Raw genomic sequence first — 20,198 nt, 5'->3', positions numbered from 1 at the left:
TGCCTGCTTCCCCACAGGGCTCTCCTAGGCCTCAGTAAATGCAGGCCTCCCAGGCAGTGCATGCTGGGAGTTGTAGGCTGTTCACTGCCTGCTTCCACAGAGAGCTCTGAATGAAAAGCTTACAACTCCTGCATGCACATCGTTGAGAGCAGGGGAGAGGGTGGGGGGTTTCTCCTGGCTTCTGGAAAAGCGTTCCCCCCTGCCCCTGCATTACGGGGCTTTTGAAAGGGCCTGTTTTTAGGTGGATGTGATAGGGAAGACTTTTTCTCTTCCACTCAAATTGCAGCTGCTATTCAAGCGGAAGGAAAAAGAACAACTCCCCTATGGCATTCGCTCAAAACACGCCTTCTGAGGCCCCGCGTTGGGGTAGGGGGGCGAGGGAAGGTGGGGGGGTGCGTGCGCACAGTGGAAGGCCCCCGGAAAAGCACCCCTCCGCCCCTGCTACGCAGGGCCTGTGTTAGGCAGACACCAGGGTAGCCTGCCCTGCCTCCCTTGCCATGCTGCCACCGCCTGGCTGGTTGACTACCCAACCAGCAGGTTGGCGTTTTTCCTTTTGGCTTACAGAAGCCAATCCCAAGTCTCGCGAGAGTACTGGATAATTTGGGGTTCTCTGAAATCTTGCGAGACCTGGGATGTGGAGAGGCAGTTTCCGGAGGCCTGAAAAACACTTTCCCGGCTCCCTCCCTCGTGCCTGGGCTTTCCCAGACATTAAAAAAAAAAAATCTGGCCGAGGGGTGCCTCCAGGGTGCTCATCTTTTCTCCGGACAAATTAGCCTCTTTGCCTGTTGCCCCGGAGACACGTGGATTTCCTGGTATTTCCAGGGAAGTCCAGTGCTAATGGTCAGTGGAGGCTAGAACCCCATGTGCTCAGTGGTGTGGAGAGCCCCCAGGATACAAATGTTCCCCTGCTGCAAGAGTTCACCTTCATCATAGGAGGGGCCTCTCACTAATGGCAGTCCACTGGTAGAAAAGTGGCTGGAGAGAAGAAGTCATTTTGAGGAGCACATGACAGGGGTCCTGTCTTACGCTGCCCAGCAGAGCTGAGCTTCTCAGTGACTGGGCATCCGACCGGAGAAGGCCTGGGCCTGGGCCAAGGCTCTGCAGCTCAGCCAGGTGAAGGGGGCCCGATAGGCTCCCGGAGAGTGCTGGGCCTTGGCAGGATGCCGACGCTGCCCCTTTCTTTCCTCCTGTCTCTCTCCACTGCATGCCAACCAGAGCTTTGCAGGCCACATCCCGGTCTCTGGGCTTCTCCTTCCTGAGCCATCCTGGCCTCATCTGCTCCTTTGTACCTCCTTTGCTCTCTGCCACCTGGCAAAGGAGAGAGGCTGTCTTTCCAGGACAAGAGGCGTTTTAAAGCTGGCGCTTGCAGAAGCGGGACTGGGCACCTCTGCTTGTTTGTGTGGGGCTCAGACAGCTCCAGCATTTATGCCTTTTGGAGCCAGTCAGAATTTGTGCCCACTGCAGAGTGCTGACCTTTGGTGGGGCTCCATGTGCCTTCAAAGCCCAGCGCGACTGTGGGGACAATCCCCTGTCTTCCTCCCAGCTCCGACTTTTGAGGGGCAGGGGCTCATCCTGTCATGCTGAGCTTTTCAGGAGCCCGGGAAGCAGGAAAACATCCCCTCTGCTTTCTGAACCTTCCCGAGGCTCACGGTCAAGAGGGTCATCTCCTTCCTGTGTGTAAGACAGGCCTTCGCGTCTGTGGGTGAGTGGCAGAGTCTGTGCTTCCCCTCCCCGCATTTAATCCAATGTTACAGGTGTTGTTCTTGGCTCTGAAGATAGCAACGCATGTCCTGCACTCCGTATTCTGTGACTGGGCAATGAGACACATGCAGTGGCTAACACCCCCTCCCCCCTTTGTCTGACCCCCTCTCCAGTGTGGACCTCGTCCATGCCCAGATCCACATCTCCGAGGGCAAAAGTCTCCCTGAGTTGGGCCTCAAGCAGGACAACGTGCGGATCAACGGATGTGCCATTCAGTGCCGTGTGACCACCGAGGATCCTGCCCGTGGCTTCCAGCCCGACACGGGCCGAATTGAGGTAGGACGCCCACTTGGCCCCCAGGCCCCGATCCTTCTGCCCCCAAGATCTTTCCTTCTTGGCCCAGCCATCCCCTGTGAGTGTGATACTGGCACGACTCCCATCCCAGCACTCTGTGGTGCTACTGGAGAGGGGTGGAGTGAGTTCTGGTTCTTGCGCAGTGTGGCCCACATGTGCCCACAAGCCTTAGAGGGGAGGCTTGAAGATGAATATGTATGTTAAGAAGAATCTCTCGGTATTTCCTTCTTAAGCTGCAATTTTGAAATTCTTAAATGACGCAAGTCTGCTCAAGTGAAATAAATACTGAAGGTAAGAAAAGCAAGGCCCAATGGTTCTGAGATCAAAGCATAAAGGCACAGATTGACCGTAGGTGAAATACAGAACAAAAGTATGTCAAGATGACAATCTTCACCTCAATCAATATGAGTGGGAGAATATATCTTGGTCCTAAGGGAGGCTGCGTGAGGAGTCCTTGTGCATTCTTCGCTCCTGTCAGCTGTGGTAACGTGTTGAGGTCAGCAGGGTGCGGCTTTCCTGCCTCCTGCTGCTGTTCAGGGCCTGCCGGAGGAGGCACAGAGTCCCCTGGCCCAGCCCGTGTTGCTCTTGTGGCGCACACACAGGAGGGGCTGATCCCTTCACACCTTGCTTTTGGGCTCCACCCGGATGCTAGATGGAGACAGTGGGGCCTGGCCTGGAGGGGCCTCTCTCTCTTCTCTCCAGCCCTGATCATCCCCCCGCCACACCTCTTGTGAGCATGGATTTTACATGTGAGCATTTCTGTAAGCCACTCTGAGAACAGTTTCTTGTAGGCTGTTTTAAAAGTTGAGTGGATGATTGCAACGAGCACTTCATTACTTGTGAGGAGGCTTCATGGCAGGCCAGCTGGATTTACTGTGACTCCCCCCCCCCACGTCCTCCATCATGGAAGCTGCCTCTGGAGGCTTTGGCAAGGGAGGGGGAGGGAGAGGAGGAGGAGGAGGGCCTCTGAAACCCTTGCTCAGAATTGCAGAGGGAGGTTGTGGAAGGGTTTCAGGCTGAGAAAGAGCAGCTGGATTTAAGGTCAGTATTCTGCATTCATGGCAGCCTTGAGGTTTCTGGCTCACCTTTCTTGGCCTCCGCCAGCTCTTGGTGCAGCAATGGAATCGGTCTGGATGCGTTCCACGAAAGCAGAATTTCATCTGTGTACTAACAGGATAGTTGCAGAAAGCTGTTACAGAGATGTGAAGTATCCAGGTTTAGCAGTCAGAACTCCATGGCCGTGGGGGTGACAAAATGACTGAAATAATCCCAGCCGCTCTGGCAGCTCTCTTCATGAAAAATGCAAGAAGCACCCTGCTGGATCAGGCCAAGAGACGGGCACGAGGCTCAGCACCCTGTGGCCAGACAGCCTCTCCGGGAAGGCAAGCGCTGCCCCCCACCGCTGCCCCCCCCAAGACATATTCAGAGGTACACTTAACCATCAGAGGTAACAGCCAAACACAGGACCCGCTTTAAAACCAGCTGAGGCAGTAGAGACGCTAAGGCCTTTCGGCAGCGAGTTACAATTATATATTGTGTGAAGCGTGTGCTTTTGTCTGTGGTGGATCTGCTGCCACTCAATTTCTCTAACATTACCAGAGAGGGAGCAAAAAGGCCCCCTCCCCACTCAGTGCACAAGTCAATAAACGCCTCTCGTGTTCCCACTTCCCCCACCCCCGTCACAAGAACATAAGAAGCGTCACGCTGGATCAGACCAATATCGTCTCGGCAGAGCACTGCTAGATCAGATGAAAGCTTTATCTTGCAAGCAGGGCAAGAAGGCCACAGCCCCTCCCCAGCAATGAGTCCAGGAATCATCCAGTGGGAGGGGCTGTTGGAGGCCATCTAGTCTGACTCTCTGCTCCATCCAAGAAACCCATGGCAAGAGAACCCTCAAGAGATGGCTGCCAAGCCTCTGGTTGAAGATCTCCAGTGAGGGAGAGCCCATTGTCCCTCTGCGGCTTTGGTTCCATTGAGTATCACAAGGGCCCTGAGGCTGGATCAGACCAAAGCCTTCCTAGTTCAGCATTCTGTTTCCACAGTGGCCACCCAGATACCCAATAAGAAGCCCACATGCAGAACAGGAAGGCAGTGACGCCCCCCCTCCCCGCTCATGCTCCCTAGCATCTGGTATAGAGAGCCATAATGCCTGCGCTAATGGAGGTAGTATATAGCCATCACGGCTACTAGCCATTGAGTAGTTACCGCAAAGAAGAGTCTTTTAACTTTAATGGCTTGTCATCAATATGCCTACAAATAGACTCCGTTATAATTTGTTCTAGTATCTTTCCTAGTATTGTAGTCAGACTGTAGTTTCCTGGATTCTCTCCCCCACCCCCACCCACCCCTTTGAAGATTTGGATCAGATTTGCCTGTCTCCAGTCCTGTGGCACCTCGCCCATTCTCTAGGATTTCTCAGAGGTGATAGACAGAACCTGTGTCTATCAAATTTCTTTAGTGCCCTAGGATGCAATTTATCTGGCCCCCATTTAAAGTAACTTTTTATTTCCTGCCTGACTTCTTTTCAGACTTGAATTGTAATATTGACCCCCTCATCAGTTTTGCTACTTACGTGAGTTTGCATGCAGCTCCCCATTCAGGAGAAGACAAAAGCAAAGTCTGCCTTTTCTTTGTTGTGACAAACAGGACCAGTTCACTGTATTTACTGAACAGGTGGACCTCAAATTTCCAAAGCCTTTTTGTTGTTCACTGGCCTCAGCTTGTTCTGACACTGTCCCTACCAGTCTGGGTTACTCATCTGTTTTCTCCATGGTGACCTACCCTTCCTTCCATTTCTTATGCATGTGCTTTAAAAAAACACAGCTCCTCACTAAGCCTTTTTTTGCAGGGACCTTGCCTTTGCTAAACACCTCCCATTTTCCTTTCTTCTTGGAATTGTTTGTGACTGCACCTTTAGTCAGCCCTTTGTTAAGATCTCCCACCCCTCTTGTTAGTATTTCTACCCATGGAATCCTGTGTGTGGGGTTTTTTTGTGGGGGTGGGGGTGGGTTCCCAGTTGACAACATCCTCTTTTCAAAACCCTCCTGTGTTTTCTTGCCACTTCTTCCACCTTTTTTCTTTCCACAAAAAAAAGTTTGGTGGACATTTGGTTAGTAACACTAGGAGCTCTCCCTCTGGAAGCACCCTTAATACTGGCAGTTCATTCTCCTGCTTCTGACAGCCACTGGCTTCCATGCACCTTCCTCCCTGGGGCAGATCTCTTCCTCTTCCATTGCAGCAACTTCCTGCTCTTGAGCTTACTGTGACAGAGCTAGACTGCCTCTGAACATGGAGGCGTTGTTTAGACATCATGGTTAATAGCTGTGGAAGGCTCCTCCTCCTCCTCCTCTGTGCATTTGTTTTTTAGGTGTCATCATTGTAAAGGAAGCACGCCCCAGCAAAGCTGGCTTTTCCACTGGATTTTGCACAGATCCCAAGAACACACGCACACAGCTCCAGCACTGGAGGGTTAGGCCCAATTTTATTGAGGATAAGGGTAGGAAATACAAGATTAGCATTCAACAGGTAAAACATGCAGGTACAGAATAAGAACCCAGTCTAAGCAAACTAAAATAACTAAATTGCAAACTATACTTCGACATTCCGTGTGGTCATCCAGCTCAGAACAAAAGCCCCTTTCAAAAGCATACTCTTTATAGATAGTTTCCCCTGCTCCTTCCCCCCTCCCTTGCGAGGATCTTTCACACCTTCCCTGAGATGTTAATTTTCGCTCAAGGCTGATCGGCCTTGCCCCAAGCGGTTCCAGGATGTGCCAGAACGCCCACATGCAGCTGGCGCTTATCTGTTCCACTCCTAAAAATCATAACAATAAAACATTTTAACATTTTAAAACAGCTGTTCTTTGTATAATTTAACCCCATCCTTACAATCATAGGGATGCTCTAGTGTGAAGAGAGCATGAAGTGTGTGTGTGCATGCTCATAAGTGCCTCTGCTTCTGTCTAGGGTTAGGGTTAGGGTTGGCTGTTTAACTTCCTCAGTTTAAAATCTTCTAGGGCCCTTGTGGCTACTGTGCTTTTTGCCCTTTCTGCTTGGCTGTCAGGCTCATCATTTCAAATGCCTGGCATGTCTCCTTTCCTTAACAGCTCTTGCCAATCAAATCCAAATACCAGGGGGTCGGATGGGGGGAGGCTTGTAACAGGCAGCATCACTCACCAGCCAAAGAATGAGAGGGGGCAGAGCTGTCAAGTGGCAGACTGATCAGGAAGAGGGAGGTGGCCCCATTGCAGGGGGCCCTTGATCAATGTTCTCTTCAGATACCACAATGTGTTCGTCAGTTTGTGCAGATGTGATGAGACCCAGACAGCCTCCACATGAACGGCCACCGCCTCTGAGCTTTCAGCTGATGTTCTGTTAGCCTTTATGAAAGGCTTCCTGGGAATTTAAAAGGCCTGAGCCCTGGAGTGGATGATTTGGCTACTTGGTTTGAATTGATCATTACATTCCTTGCATGTATGCACCGTCTTTATAACCTGCCCTTCTCAGCTCAGCGTAGCTCAGATCTTTCACTCACGTAGCTGCCCCATCAGGCAAGTTAGGGTGGGAGCGAGTGCGTGGATCGATGGCCCCCAGGAAGCTCCGTGGTGATGAGGGGGACAAGCTGCTGGCCATGGCAGAATGCCTGCCTCCCAGGTCCAGCCACCTTCTGCCTGAGTCCGGGAAAGCTATTGCTGCCGTTCTGTAGACAGGGCTGAGGCAGATGGTATCCTGCATGGACAACCAAAGAGGAATTCTTCAGTGGTTGTATTCGGAGATGGTGGATGACTTATCCAACTGTGGAAAAGACCTCCCCTCTGGCATGCTGCAAAATATGTGGAAATGGGCCTGGCATAGCCTCAGAATTTATATTTGTTATTGTTTAGCTGAGAAATTTTAAGCCGTTTTTCCTCTGCAAAAAAGAGTGGCTCAAAGTAGATTTAAGGTACAAAAATATAAAAACAATAACTAAGAATTAAACCATATTAACAGTGGGCCCACACCTGTGGAACAAACCCCCATTGGAGGTCCACCATGCCGATAGGTGGGAAAGCTGCCAATCATGTTCTCCTACCCTCAAAGCTCTGCCCACCTGTCAAAATGCGGTTTAACTTTTCCAATGACACATTACCATAGCGCGGAGCAAACACGGACATGAGCGAAAAGTCGCGGTAAATCGCTGATGCAAATATGCGCATTATCGTAAAATGTGATGTTACTGCGAACTGACAGCTGACACATGTGTCCTAAAATGAGAATATGCAGAGCTACGTCGGGGTAAACAAGCCGTGTAGACAAGCCCCCAGAGACATTTACCATCATCGCTAATGACACTACCAATGGCTCTGCTGGGACCTCCTGTTCCCCTTCATGGCCAGCCAGATGCCTTTGGGAAGGCAGTAGCCCTCCCCAATTGTCTGCCCCCCAACAACTAGTAGAGTGCTTGTGAATGTATGGGGTTCAATCATCTGTTGCCACTAATCGCTATTGGTAGAACTCTCCTCCATGAGAACGTTCATATTGTGGGGTTGATCAAAGCAGGCATCATTCATATACTTCCAAACATATTTTCACGCTCTTGAGAGCTTAACACATATAGCAATTGAAGGATATAACTTGTTCAAAAAGAACAGAAGAAATAGAAAGGGAGGTGGAGTTGCACTATATGTTAAAAATACCTATCCCTGCACAGAAATACAGGCGGATCAGGCTGGGGAAGGAATAAAAAGAACATGATAATCGGAGTCTACTACCGACCACCCAATCAAGGAGAAGACGAGGACGAAACTTTTGAGAAAGAAATTGCCAGTGTTTCAAGGAAGTGTGATGGGGGACTTCAATTACCCTGATATCTGTTGGGAGACCAATACTGCCAAAAGAGGCCCTTCCAAGAAATTTCTGACATGTGTGGGTGATAACTTTCTCCTACAGAAAGTGGAGGAAGGAACTAGAGGATCGGCAATCCTTGACTTGATATTGCCCAATAGTGGTCAATCCTTGACTTGATATTGACCAAGTGGCAGTTACAGGAACTCTGGGGGAAAGTGACCACGTCATACTTGAATTCTTGATTATGAAGGAGACAAAAGTTGAGTGTAGGCATACACGTACTCTGGATTTTAGGAAAGCTGATTTTAATAAACTCAGAACTATGATAAGTAAGGTCCCATGGCAAATGAGCCTAATGAGAAAAGGAGTGCAGGATGGGTGGGAGTATTTAAAAAAGGAAATTTTAAAGGCACAGTTACAAACAATTCCAACAAGGAGAAAAGATAGAAGACAACAGAGGAAACCAATGTGGCTCCACAAAAAGCTTAGAGATGACCTGAAAACAAAAAGGGATACATATAGGAAGTGGAAGGAAGGCCAGGCTACAAAAAAAGAGTACAGGGCCCGATGAACTGCATCCTAGAGTAATGAAGGAGCTAGCGGAAGAACTTTCAGAACCTTTGTCTATTATCTTTGCAAAATCATGGAAGACGGGTGAGGTGCCAGACGACTGGAAGAGGGCTAACGTTGTCCCTATCTTCAAAAAGGGCAAAAAGGAGGAACCTGGGAACTACAGACCAGTCAGTCTGACATCCATCCCTGGGAAAGTTCTGGAGCAGATTATAAAGATGTCAATCTGTAAACACCTTGAAATCAATGCAGTGATCACTAGAAGCCAATATGGATTTGTCAAGAACAAGTCCTGTCAGACAAATTTGATGTCATTTTTTGATAAGGTAACCTCCCTTGTGGACCGTGGGAATGTTGTGGACGTCATATATCTTGACTTCAGCAAAGCTTTTGACAAAGTGCCCCATGATATTCTGATTAACAAACTAGCTAAAAGTGGGCTAAATGGAACAACTATTAGGTGGAGTCACAGTTGGCTACAGAATCGGACTCAAAGAGTACTTATCAATGGAACCTTCTCAAACTGGGGAGAGGCAACGAGTGGGGTGCCGCAGGGCTCATTCCTGGGGCCAGTGCTCTTCAACATTTTTATTAATGACTAGCTGTACCCAGCCACGCGTTGCTGTGGCTCAGGCTGGTTAAATGGAAAAGAAAGAAAAGAGAAAGCGCACGTTTGTAATATGTTTAATTTCACAATGGTTGTGGGTATACAATATTTTTTGTTGTTCCATTGTCTGTGCAGATATAGAGATTGTCTGGTTTGCTGACTCTAGAACACGCAACATATAATTGTCCCTGTGAGAACCAATCCGTGTCTAGATCTAAACCGCACAATTCTAAAGATTGGCCGTGAGCTTTGTTGATGTTGATTGCAAACGCCAATCGAATTGGGAATTGCAATCTCTTAATCTCTTTGCAGCTGGACACGCATATTTGAAGTTAATTTTAACGTCTTTACGTGTCACCAGAAAGTAGAGTATTTCAGGCAAGCATTTATTTTGTCCACTGGTGTCGAGCAAGGAATTACAGGTAATGTTTGCCTGAAATCTCCTGCAAGCAATATTAATGCGTTCCCAAATGGTCTGATGTTTCCACGCAAATCTTGCAATGATCGATCAAGAGCCTCGAGCGATTTTTTGTGCGCCATTGTGCATTCATCCCAAACAATAAGTTTGCATTTCTGCAATACTTTTCCCATGCCGGATGCTTTGGAAATGTTGCACGTGGGAGTTTCAATGAATTGCATGTTCAATGGCAATTTCAAAGCGGAATGAGCAGTTGTTCCACCTGGTAGCAATGTCGCAGCTATTCCGGACGACGCAAGAGCTAAGGCTATGTCATTTTGGGATCGAATTGCTGCCAGAAGCAATCTAATTAGGAATGTTTTACCAGTTCCTCCTGGCGCATCTAAGAAGAACATTTCTCCAACCCCGTTATTGACAGTTTGCATTATTTGATCGTAAATGCCATTTTGCTCAAGCATTAGCTTAGGAATATTTGATTGCACATACGACAAAAGATCACCCATGTTGTAATTTTGTTCATGACACAATTCTACATCGAACGAAGCAGGAGCAGATCGATTCGGTGATGGCATTTCCAATTGATTGAGAACTTTGTTCGTGATTTCTAAGCACAAATCTTCAATCATTATCAACGCTTCGTTGTAGATTTCTGCTGTGGAATCCATGTTCATATTTGAATTTTCCTTGCGTATTCGACGGAAAATATCTTCAGCCATGTGCGATTTATATTTCTCCCATAACTGCGTTGGAGATGGAGAGCAGGCGGTCAATATGATTGCAAACAATGCACGAATTTTATTTGGATGTGACGTGTTGTACGCATCATTAATGCATACATCCCAGTGTCGGTCGTTCTCCAATAAATTCAGAGCTTGACATGCACTGCGGAAAGTGGCATGTGTAACGCCGTTGACAATTCTCAATTGCTGGAAAGACGTTGGACCGGGCACATTTACCAAGAGCATGCGAAGAAAGAAGCATTCATCTTGATTGGGATGCACGGTGTACAGTCTGCCTATCGTAGTTCCTTTGAATATGCCAGGTTGTCTGTCGACTCGCTCTCCTCGTTTGCGTCGTTCAAATGATTTTCTACTGGCTTTCCATGTGTAATACATAGGCACTTTCGAATATAGCAGTGTTTTCGCAAACACGTCATTTTGACATAACGTGAAGAAAGCAGTTAACGTTGTAGCCAGTGGATTCAGGGCTATTTGTTGCACATTTGCAGCTGTAAATCGCTAGATGTACATTTCTAGATGTACTGCTAAGTGAACAACAGCTGGACTTCGTTCATGTATGGGAAATGAAAGAACTCACCATACAGTTTCATTTCTGCTTATGTATGTTCCAGCCTGACCAGCATGTGTTGCTTTTACGTTTTTTTTTAAAAAAGCATGTTTTTACCTGTCACAGGTGTGACATCTATATAATATATAAATATAAAAACACGCGCGTATTCGAATGCAACGTTGTGTCAAAATTTCAAAGCAATCGGTGAAGAACTTTCGGAGATTTAAGATTTTGAACAAACGAATATTTACATTTTTATTTATATAGATTTGGACGAGGAGGTGCAGGGAACACTCATCAAATTTGCAGATAACACAAAATTGGGTGGGATAACTAATACCCTGGAAGACAGAAACAAACTTCAAAGTGATCTTGATAGGCTGGAGTGCTGGGCTGAAAACAACAGGATGAAATTTAATAGAGAAAGCTCTGGTGTGGGCTGGTCCATGAAGTCACGAAGAGTCGGAAGCGACTGAACGAATAAACAACAACAACAACAAAGCCAAGTTCTACATTTAGGAAATAGAAACCAAATGCACAGTTACAAGATGGGGGATAATTGGCTCAGCAATACTAGAAACGAGAAAGATCTTGGAATTGTTGTAGACTGCAAGCTGAATATGAGCCAACAGTGCAATATGGCTGCAAGAAAGGCAAATGCTATTTTGGGCTGCATTAATAGAAGTATAGCTTCCAAATCACGTGAGGTACTGGTTCCTCTCTATTCGGCCCTGGTTAGGCCTCATCTAGAGTATTGCGTCCAATTCTGGGCTCCACAATTCAAGAAGGACGCAGACAAGCTGGAGCGTGTTCAGAGGAGGGCAACCAGGATGATCAGGGGTCTGGAAACAAAGCCCTATGAGGAGAGACTGAAAGAACTGGGCATGTTTAGCCTGGAGAAGAGAAGACTGAGGGGAGACATGATAGCACTCTTCAAATACTTAAAAGGTTGTCACACAGAGGAGGGCCAGGATCTCTTCTCGATCCTCCCAGAGTGCAGGACACGGAATAATGGGCTCAAGTTAAAGGAAGCCAGATTCCAGCTGGACATCAGGAAAAACTTCCTGTTAGAGCAGTACGACAATGGAATCAGTTACCTAGGGAAGTTGTGGGCTCTCCTACACTAGAGGCCTTCAAGAGGCAGCTGGACAAGCATCTGTCAGGGATGCTTTAGGGTGGATTCCTGCATTGAGCAGGGGGTTGGACTCGATGGCCTTGTAGGCCCCTTCCAACTCTGCTATTCTATGATTCTATGATTCTGTGACTGCTGCGCTTCCATTTAAATTAGGCATGCTTCTAGGGATACACTTGGGAAAAGAGAATGTGAGTGAGACTGCCTGAGGAATGGTTCAAGAAGATTTCTGGTGTGTGCAATGTTGAGTTATCTGAATCCTACAACTACATGCACAACCCAAATCCACTGGGGAGTTCCCCAACGTAAGCCCCATTGAAAACAACAGGGGAGTAGTTGAAGGATAATGACTCCCTTAAGTTCACTCACCAAAGGCTCACTAGGAGTTTGAACCCCACGTCTGTCTCCCTGTTTCCAGGCTGTACATGTCCAGAGGTCTGAAACAACCTTTCTTGTCCCTAGAAGTGGTGGCAAACTTTTTCCTTTTTCCTAATGAGCTTTTGCAGGAAGCATCTTTGCTATGGTTCACTCTTGGTGTCATTCTTCTGGTCCCAGTGCAAAAATACCCTTCCCCTCTAACTGCACCATTTAGACTTTGCTTAATTAATAGAAATATTCTCTGGTTCATTCCCCCCCTTCTTTTCTCTCCCTCTATCAGTTTCACTGCTTGGCTAATCTCTCCCGCCAATCTCTCCTAATAGATAAATTCTGCAATTAAGGACTAATTCAAAGCAGAGAGGGCTGTTTCTCTGCTCTGTCTTTTTGAAGCCTAGTTGTCTGAAGGGCCTTTGGTCAATTCCATTTTGTTCTAGTCAATTTCACATTCTATCTCTCAGGTCCCCAAGAACTCGAGAGCATGAGGGTCTGAGGATGAAATGCGGGGGAAGATATTTGCGGACTTCATATGCACTGAGGGTTTTGGTTTTTAAAGGAACATTATCTGCAGGGGAATTAGCATGCGTGTGTGTATTTTAAATCCCCATTGTAGCTGATGATTTCAATATAATCCTGGGCTATGACCAAATGAGATCTTGGGGAGTATCTGCCTTCTCTTAGACAATGGTTCATGCCATGGCAAAGAGACCATTTTAAACAGGGATTGGACAATTCCATGGAGGACAACAAATTCTCCCATCAGTTACTAACTGTGACAGCTAAAGAAAACTGCCAGATTCAATGGCGGTTTACCTCTAAGTACCAGATGCTGGAGACGAAGGCACAGACAATGCTGCGTGTGGGTTTCCCATGGGGGCATCTGGCCGGCTACTGCTGGGAACAGAATGCTGGCCTGGGTGGACCTTCTGCCTGATCCAGCTGAGCTTTTCTTATGAGCAGGGAGTGGGGTGCATCTATCCTTTGCATTCGAACAGAGGAGTTGGCAACCAGTGGCCCATGCTTGGACCCTTGACTTGTCCTCCATACTTTCTTGAAGCTGAGTTGAATTGGGGGAAGGAAAGTCAGGCCCATTCAATGGATTGATCTAGTCAGTAGGCCTCTCAATAAAAGGAAAAGCTCACATGTTGTCCCTGCCCATACGCCCCACTGCCTGATACCTCTGCTCCATCCCTGCCTAGAACCTTGGGCCCTCAGGCTCTTTCAACCCTCTGAAGGTCTTCTGCTCTCTTCCATGTTTGGAAATGCCTCCCAGAACCCCTCTCTGCATCACGCTGCATCTCTTGCTTCCTTCAAGCCCCTTCTTAAAGTCTACTTTCCCTCGATGTCTCTGTGCCCTGCTAAACCTTCACATCACATATTCCTCTGCTGTTTCTTCCATTCTCTCTCTCTCTCTCTCTCTCCCCGTGTAGCAGCTCAGGGACTCAGCTCAGCTCCAGTTCAGTTGTCACCCCTGCCATGAATGAGCTTAGTGGCCTCAGGCAAGTTTTTCTCTAAGCCTCAATCTCTCCATCTGTAAAGAGATAGTAATGCTGGCCTACCTCACAGAGTCGTTGTAAGGATTTTTGAGATACTTGATGCGGAGCACTTTGAATGCTCAAAAGGCTCTATGTAGAGGTGAGCTATTATTATTGCTTAGTATTGTTTATCATTAGGACACAGGACCTATACCACCCAATAGCCAAAGCTCCTGGTGCAGTTTGCATCAATTCATAAGGCAATAGAATACAGCATAAAAAATCAAATATCCAAAATTTAAAACAATTTAGGCAGCTAAATACAATTTCAATAAAACAATAGACCTGTTTAGACAATGGGCATAAATGCCCCATCATGTGGCATTAAATGTCTGGGAGTAGAGGGCAGTCTTCATCTGGCACCCAAAAGATGATAATATTGGTGCCATGCGGGCCTCTGTGGGGAGCTAATTCCATACTGGGGGGGGGGGGCACTGAGAAGGCCCTCTCCCTTGTTGCCACCTTCTGAGCCTTTCTTGGAAATGGCACTTGGACGGGGGAGGGGGGCAAGGGTTGATTGTAGTGTCCGTTCCATCGGGTATTGCAGTCCTGAACTGTGTAAGGCTTTATAGTTTAAAAACAGCACCTTGAATATAATTATACAACAAATCCAGATTTGCTCCTGTGTGTGCTCTTGACAGGGAACTTCAGGCAGTCTGATGAGTATGCCTGAACAGTGCCTTTAGATGTGTATTTAAAAACAGTCTGATGTATAACATACAAAAGTAATGTATTGAAGAGCTTTCTATGCATAACTGTGAACTTTGTATGCAGGGGATATTGAACTTCTTGTCGTTCGCTAAGGGGCTTTGGTATGGCCCCTCCTTTAACTCCAGCTGGATGTGGTTAAGGGGTTGTTGGTCTCATTCACAGGATCAAATTTCCAAGGCAGGGATGTGGTTTTGGCAAACCAAAGTGCAACTTTTGATCATGATGATAACAACCATCAAACACAGGATTTGTATAGCAAAGTATTTCTCATCCATTATCTTGCTGTAATCCTTACAACAATCCTGTAAGGTAGGTCGGTATCATTATCTTCATATTGAGTTCCTGGCCAAAGGGGTGTGTGTGTGTGTTTGAACTGAATTCATAGCAGAGCCTCTTAGCTACTTTGCAGTGTTTCCAGATCTTGAAAGGAAACATCCATCTTCAGTGAGGAATTCATTCTGTTTTCTTGTTGCTGGAGCCCTTTGTTTGGAACTGCTGGTGATGTGATGTGTGTTGGCACCTCTAGAGGGTGAGAATGACGCTCTCCCTTTGCTTCTGGCCTTGTGACTTTGCTTCACTGATGTTGTTCCCTCTGGCTTCATGAAAGGTCACGTTCTGCCAAAGAGAGGACGTTGCATTGCAGTTCACGGGTTTCGACAGGGGCGGGGGTGGGAATGGATGGGAGCAGTCAAAGAGCAAGAAGACTGGCCCGTTCTTCAAAATCAGCTGCTGCAGCCCTAAAACCCTCTGGACTTGAGGCTGCCTGTGGGCAAACAGAATGGATTATAACGGTAGCTGTTGTTTCATGCAAAGAGAAGAGACTAGCCATTGCGGATGTTTGAAGAGAAAACAGTGTGTGATTTTAGAAATGATTCACCTGTGCTGACTTTTCAGACAGGAGTGGGGAGCACATTCAGTCTGGCATAGTGCCACTTAATTACTCATTAACACTGTTTTGCCATTTGCCCAATGAGTACACTTACTGTCATTGTGGCAAGAGCATGAAGTGCTTTCACTTTCTGGTTAGCAAAATGAAGAGGCCAATCAAACCCTGCTTGATCTGTGGAATGCAGAAATGACCTGGGCGTTTGACACAATTGCTCCTGAGCGCCTTCTCCTGAGTCGAGCTTGTATGGCTCCGTGGTATACCCCAGAGCTGAGAGCGATGAAACAAAATAGGAGATGGCTTGAGGGCAGATGGAGACGAACTCCTGGTGATGCAACCAAACACTGATAAGTGCCTATAGTAAAGCATATTCAGGGGCAATGAGGGCAGCAAAAAACCAATACTTTGCTGCCACTATCAAATCCTCAATGCGCTGCCCAGCGGAGCTTTCCAGAGTTGTCTGGGGACTATTGCATGCTGGCTCCAAGGACATGGTAGAACCATCTGAGGCCCGCTGTAATGAATTTGCTAGGCACTTCCAGAATAAAATCTTTTGCATCCACCAGGCCTTAGACTCCAGTGTTATAGCAGGAGAATCTATTGAGGTATCCAGAGCATAGCCTTGTCCAGTTTCTTTGGATGAGTTTCAGTCGGTACAGGTCAAGGAAGTTGACATGGTGCTTGGACAGGTTTGTGCAACCACTTCCGTATTGGATCCTTGCCCCTCTTGGCTGATAAAAGCTAGCAGGGATGGAACAGCCGGCTGGGCCAAGGAAGTGATTAATGCCTCCCTGAGAGAAGGAGTGGTCCTGGGCTGTCTGAAAGAGGCAGCAGTGAGACCACTCCTGAAGAAACCTTCCTTGGACCTGGAAAATCTTAGTAACTATAGGCCGGGGGCAAATGTTCCATTCCTGGGCAAGGTCCTTGAGCGGGTGGTTGTGGGCCAGCTCCAGACACTCTTGGATGAGACTGATTATCTGGATCCATTTCAGTCGGGTTTCAGGCCTGGTTTTGGCACGGAAACAGCCTTGGTCGCCCCGTATGATGACCTATGTCGGGAGAAGGACAGGGGGAGTGTGACTCTGTTGATTCTCCTTGATCTCTCACGGCTTTTGATACCATCAACCATGGTATCCTTCTGGAATGTCTGGCTGAGTTGGGAGTGGGGGGCACTGCATTGCAGTGGTTCCGCTCCTACTTAGCAGGACGGCTCCAGAAGGTGGTGCTTGGGGGACATTGCTCGGCCCGGTGGATTCTCTAGTATGGGGTTCCGCAGGGGTCGGTCTTGTCCCCCACGCTGTTTAACATGTACATGAAACCGTTGGGTGCGGTCATCTGGAGTTTTGGAGTGCGCTGTCATCAGTACGCTGATGACATGCAACTCTACTTCTCCTTTTCATCTTCATCAGGTGAGGCTGTGCATGTGCTGAACTGATGCCTGGCTGCGACAATGGACTGGATGAGAGCTAATAAACTGAAACTCAATCCAGACAAGACTGAGATGCTGCTGGTGGGTGGTTCTTCTGACTGGATGGGGGGTGTTCAACCTGATCTGGATGGGGTTGCACTCCCCCTGAAGGAGCAGGTTCGTAGCTTGGGGTTTCTCCTAGAACCATCTCTGTCCCTTGAGGCCCAGGTGGCCTCGGTGGCACGGAGTGCCTTCTACCAACTCCGTTTGGTGGCCCAGCTGCACCCCTATCTGGACAGGGATAACCTTGCTTCAGTCACTCATGCTCCGGTAACCTCCAGATTAGACTACTGCAATGCCCTCTATGTGGGGCAGCCTTTGAAGACGGTTCGGAAGATGCAGCTTGTGCAAAATGCAGCAGCCAGATTGATAACTGGAACCAGAAGGTTCAAACATATAATACCAATTCTGGCCCGCTTGCATTGGCTGCCTATACGTTTCTGAGTTCAATTCAAGGTGCTGGTTTTAACCTATAAAACCTTACACGGCTTGGGACCACAATACCTGACGGAATGCCTCTCCCGACATGAACCTACCCGTACACTGTGTTCAACGTCTAAGGTCCTCCTCCGAGTGCCTACTACGAGGGAAGCTTGGAGGATGGCAACAAGGGAGAGGGCCTTTTCAGTGGTAGGACTCTTATGAGCCCAGACCACGTTACCACTTTGCTTCTGAACCTAATTCAAGATGGTGATGTTAATATATAAAATGCCAAAATGGCTTGGGTCCCAGATTTCTCAAGGACCACCACCAACTTTATAGACCAGCCCAGGTGCAAAGGTCATTAGGGGAGTCCATGTTATCAATATAGCCACCCTCCAAGGTTTGTAAAAGAGCCTCCACGGTGGTGGCCCCGAAGTGGTGATATTTTCTCCCTTCTGAGGTGCATCTGGAGCCTTCATTGTACGCCTTGTGTTGAGATACACCTCTTGACAGAGTCTTTAGAAATGGATGAAGTGCTTGGATGATGTTTTAAGTTGTTTCCTTAATATGTAGGTGCCCTGCCCTGGGGCCATAAGGTGAAGGGTGTGTGTAAACATTTCAAGAGTAAACAACTAAATACCTCCCTGCCTCTTTGGGTGTAAATGGGTTAAGCTAGTGCTGTTTTCTCAGGAGAGGTCTTTTTCTCTTTTTTCCTCCTCCTCCTCTCTTGTACATAGGAGAGAATGCCTTTCCTAAGCAGATTCCTTTACCCATATGGATTTGGGACTACTTATAATATCTAAAAACTTCTGATTGATTTACAAACAGCTGCTGCTTCATTAACCAGGCAGCAGATGTTGGTTAAAGATGGTAAATTGCCTGACTGGTGCAGCCCTAATGTGTTGAGCTTTTGCTTGTTGTCAGTCGCTCTACAGGGTACCAGAGCCCTCTTCCCAGACCCCCAGAGAGACAACAGAGCCTCCCCCGCCTCCCCCTGCACCAGCTCTGGTGATCTCATGTTCTGAATATGAGCTTGCACCTGAAGGAGCCAAATCCACATGGGCCCAGTGCAGGCGTGGTTTGTTTGCCTTAGCGTGCAATCCTATGGACTCCGCCCTCCTGCACGGAAGTCCCCAAACGGAAGCCCCCTTCTGAGATCCCTACATCCTGGCATGCCAAAGCTGGCAGGGTGGGAGGAGAGTCGGGGGCAATCTTTGACTCCTTGCCCTCCGACTGGTGATTATTTCAGTAGATGTACCAAGGGCACTTTGGAGAGGGGAGGGGGAAGGATAAATCCTTTCCAGGCTTCTCTGGACTCCTCCCACCAATCCACCCACCCTGCTACATCCCAATCCTCTTTTTAAGTGTCAGCAGATGGATTACAAAGTGATTCTTTAGTGAGGTGGGAAAGCAGGACTTAGTTTTTGCCTGCTGCCTTAACTTTGCGCAAACTGCTTTAAAACAAAACAGAAGATAACCAAAGCCCTGCTCAGTTGCAGGGGTGGGGGTGGGATGGGGGACTAAACCCTTGTCTGCTCGCAACACCTTCAGGATCTCTCTCCTTTGTACTGGAAACCTTTGTGGTTTTGTCAGTCTTTTCTTCCTGCATGGGGGGGTGGGGAGGGAAGGGAGAGCTAATTAGAGAGATGCCGCAGCATGAAGGCAGGAGGGAAGCGGCATATACTGGCAGTGCAAGTGGCCAAAGCGGGCAGATGTGAGATTGGTAGGGTTATAATGGTTCACATAAATGGCTGCCTCCACATCCCCCCCCCCAAAAAAAAGGGAGAAGGAGAAGACACTTCTCAGTTGGGTGCCAAGATTCCTGGGTGGCTGGCAAAGGACGTGCTGGGGACGAGGACGGTGTGTTCCTGAGGCCGCTGTGGTTTATCTCTCCATCTGTATTTAAAAGCATGCATGACAGTGCCCTCGAGCATCACCTTCCTTCTCTTCAGGGGCAGAACTTGAGAATGAGACACAACCAGTCACACACACCGCTCTGGAACATCGGGTTGCTGTAGGGATCTGCCCCCTCCCTGTGGCGGATGGGAGCATGTCCTTTCCTCCCTCGCCCACCAGCACCTTTTTTAAAAATTTTTTTATTGATTTTTCTATAGTTACAAATAATAAATCATATACATACATAAAAAACCACATATTGGTGGTACTTAACTCCAGTAAAATTAAATTTAGTTAATAAGGAGAACTCGACACTTTGTTGGAGAGGATGTCAGGAGAAAGGAATGTATATCCATATGTGGTGGAATTGTGAATATGTACAAAAATATGGAAAAGGGTGTATAAAGAGATAAACGAAATAACTGGAATGAAGTTAGAAGAAACACCAAGTGTAGCATTGTTATCAATGTATGGAAAACTTAAATGTATTCAAATGAGAATAGAATTAATAACGACCTTGTTAACAGCTGCAAGGTTAATGATATCCAGAAATTGGAAGGTTCAAGGGGATTATGATATAGAAGATTGGTATAAAGAAATATGGGATATTGTGATAAATGATAAATTAACATGTAATATTAGAATTAGAAGGGGAATAATAAAAAATAACGATTTTGAAGAGATATGGAAATTGTTCTTAGAATATGTATTATTAAAAGGGGGAGGAAGAACACCTCCAGAGGATTCAATGCAATTTTGGAAAGTAGAATAAGATCCCGGTGGTTGGGGTGCACCTATTAATGTGAGTTAGTTTAAGAAGCCCACTAGCACTTTTGAGCCCAAGAGGAGGATGTTCTGTGGCACACTTTGGGCTTCTGCGCAAGGCAGGGTCTCCATTCTGCTTTGGGGGCAGGGGTGCTAAGCTGCTCTTTTAAAGTAATCCTCTTCCACTGCTCAGCGCTGTCACCGTGCTCCTGCATTTCTTCTGCCTTTGTTTCCAAGCCTCT

At 47.4% G+C, this 20,198-nt stretch overlaps 1 protein-coding gene across 5 annotated transcripts in view; it reads left to right on the top strand.

Moving 5' to 3' along the window:
• PC (pyruvate carboxylase) overlaps positions 1–20,198 on the top strand; it is a 333,949-nt gene that overhangs the window by 148,886 nt on the left and 164,865 nt on the right. For all 5 annotated transcript variants that reach the window (XM_063146129.1, XM_063146127.1, XM_063146128.1 and 2 more), the window contains one exon: positions 1,875–2,037. In XM_063146129.1, the coding sequence (XP_063002199.1) occupies positions 1,875–2,037 (163 nt within the window). The remainder of the gene's footprint in view (positions 1–1,874; positions 2,038–20,198) is intronic.

Source organism: Elgaria multicarinata, chromosome 21, assembly GCF_023053635.1.
Source record: "Elgaria multicarinata webbii isolate HBS135686 ecotype San Diego chromosome 21, rElgMul1.1.pri, whole genome shotgun sequence".
Classification (NCBI taxonomy): domain Eukaryota; kingdom Metazoa; phylum Chordata; class Lepidosauria; order Squamata; family Anguidae; genus Elgaria; species Elgaria multicarinata.
Note: the sequence above shows the minus strand (reverse complement) of the source record. Positions and strands in the feature narration are given on the sequence as shown.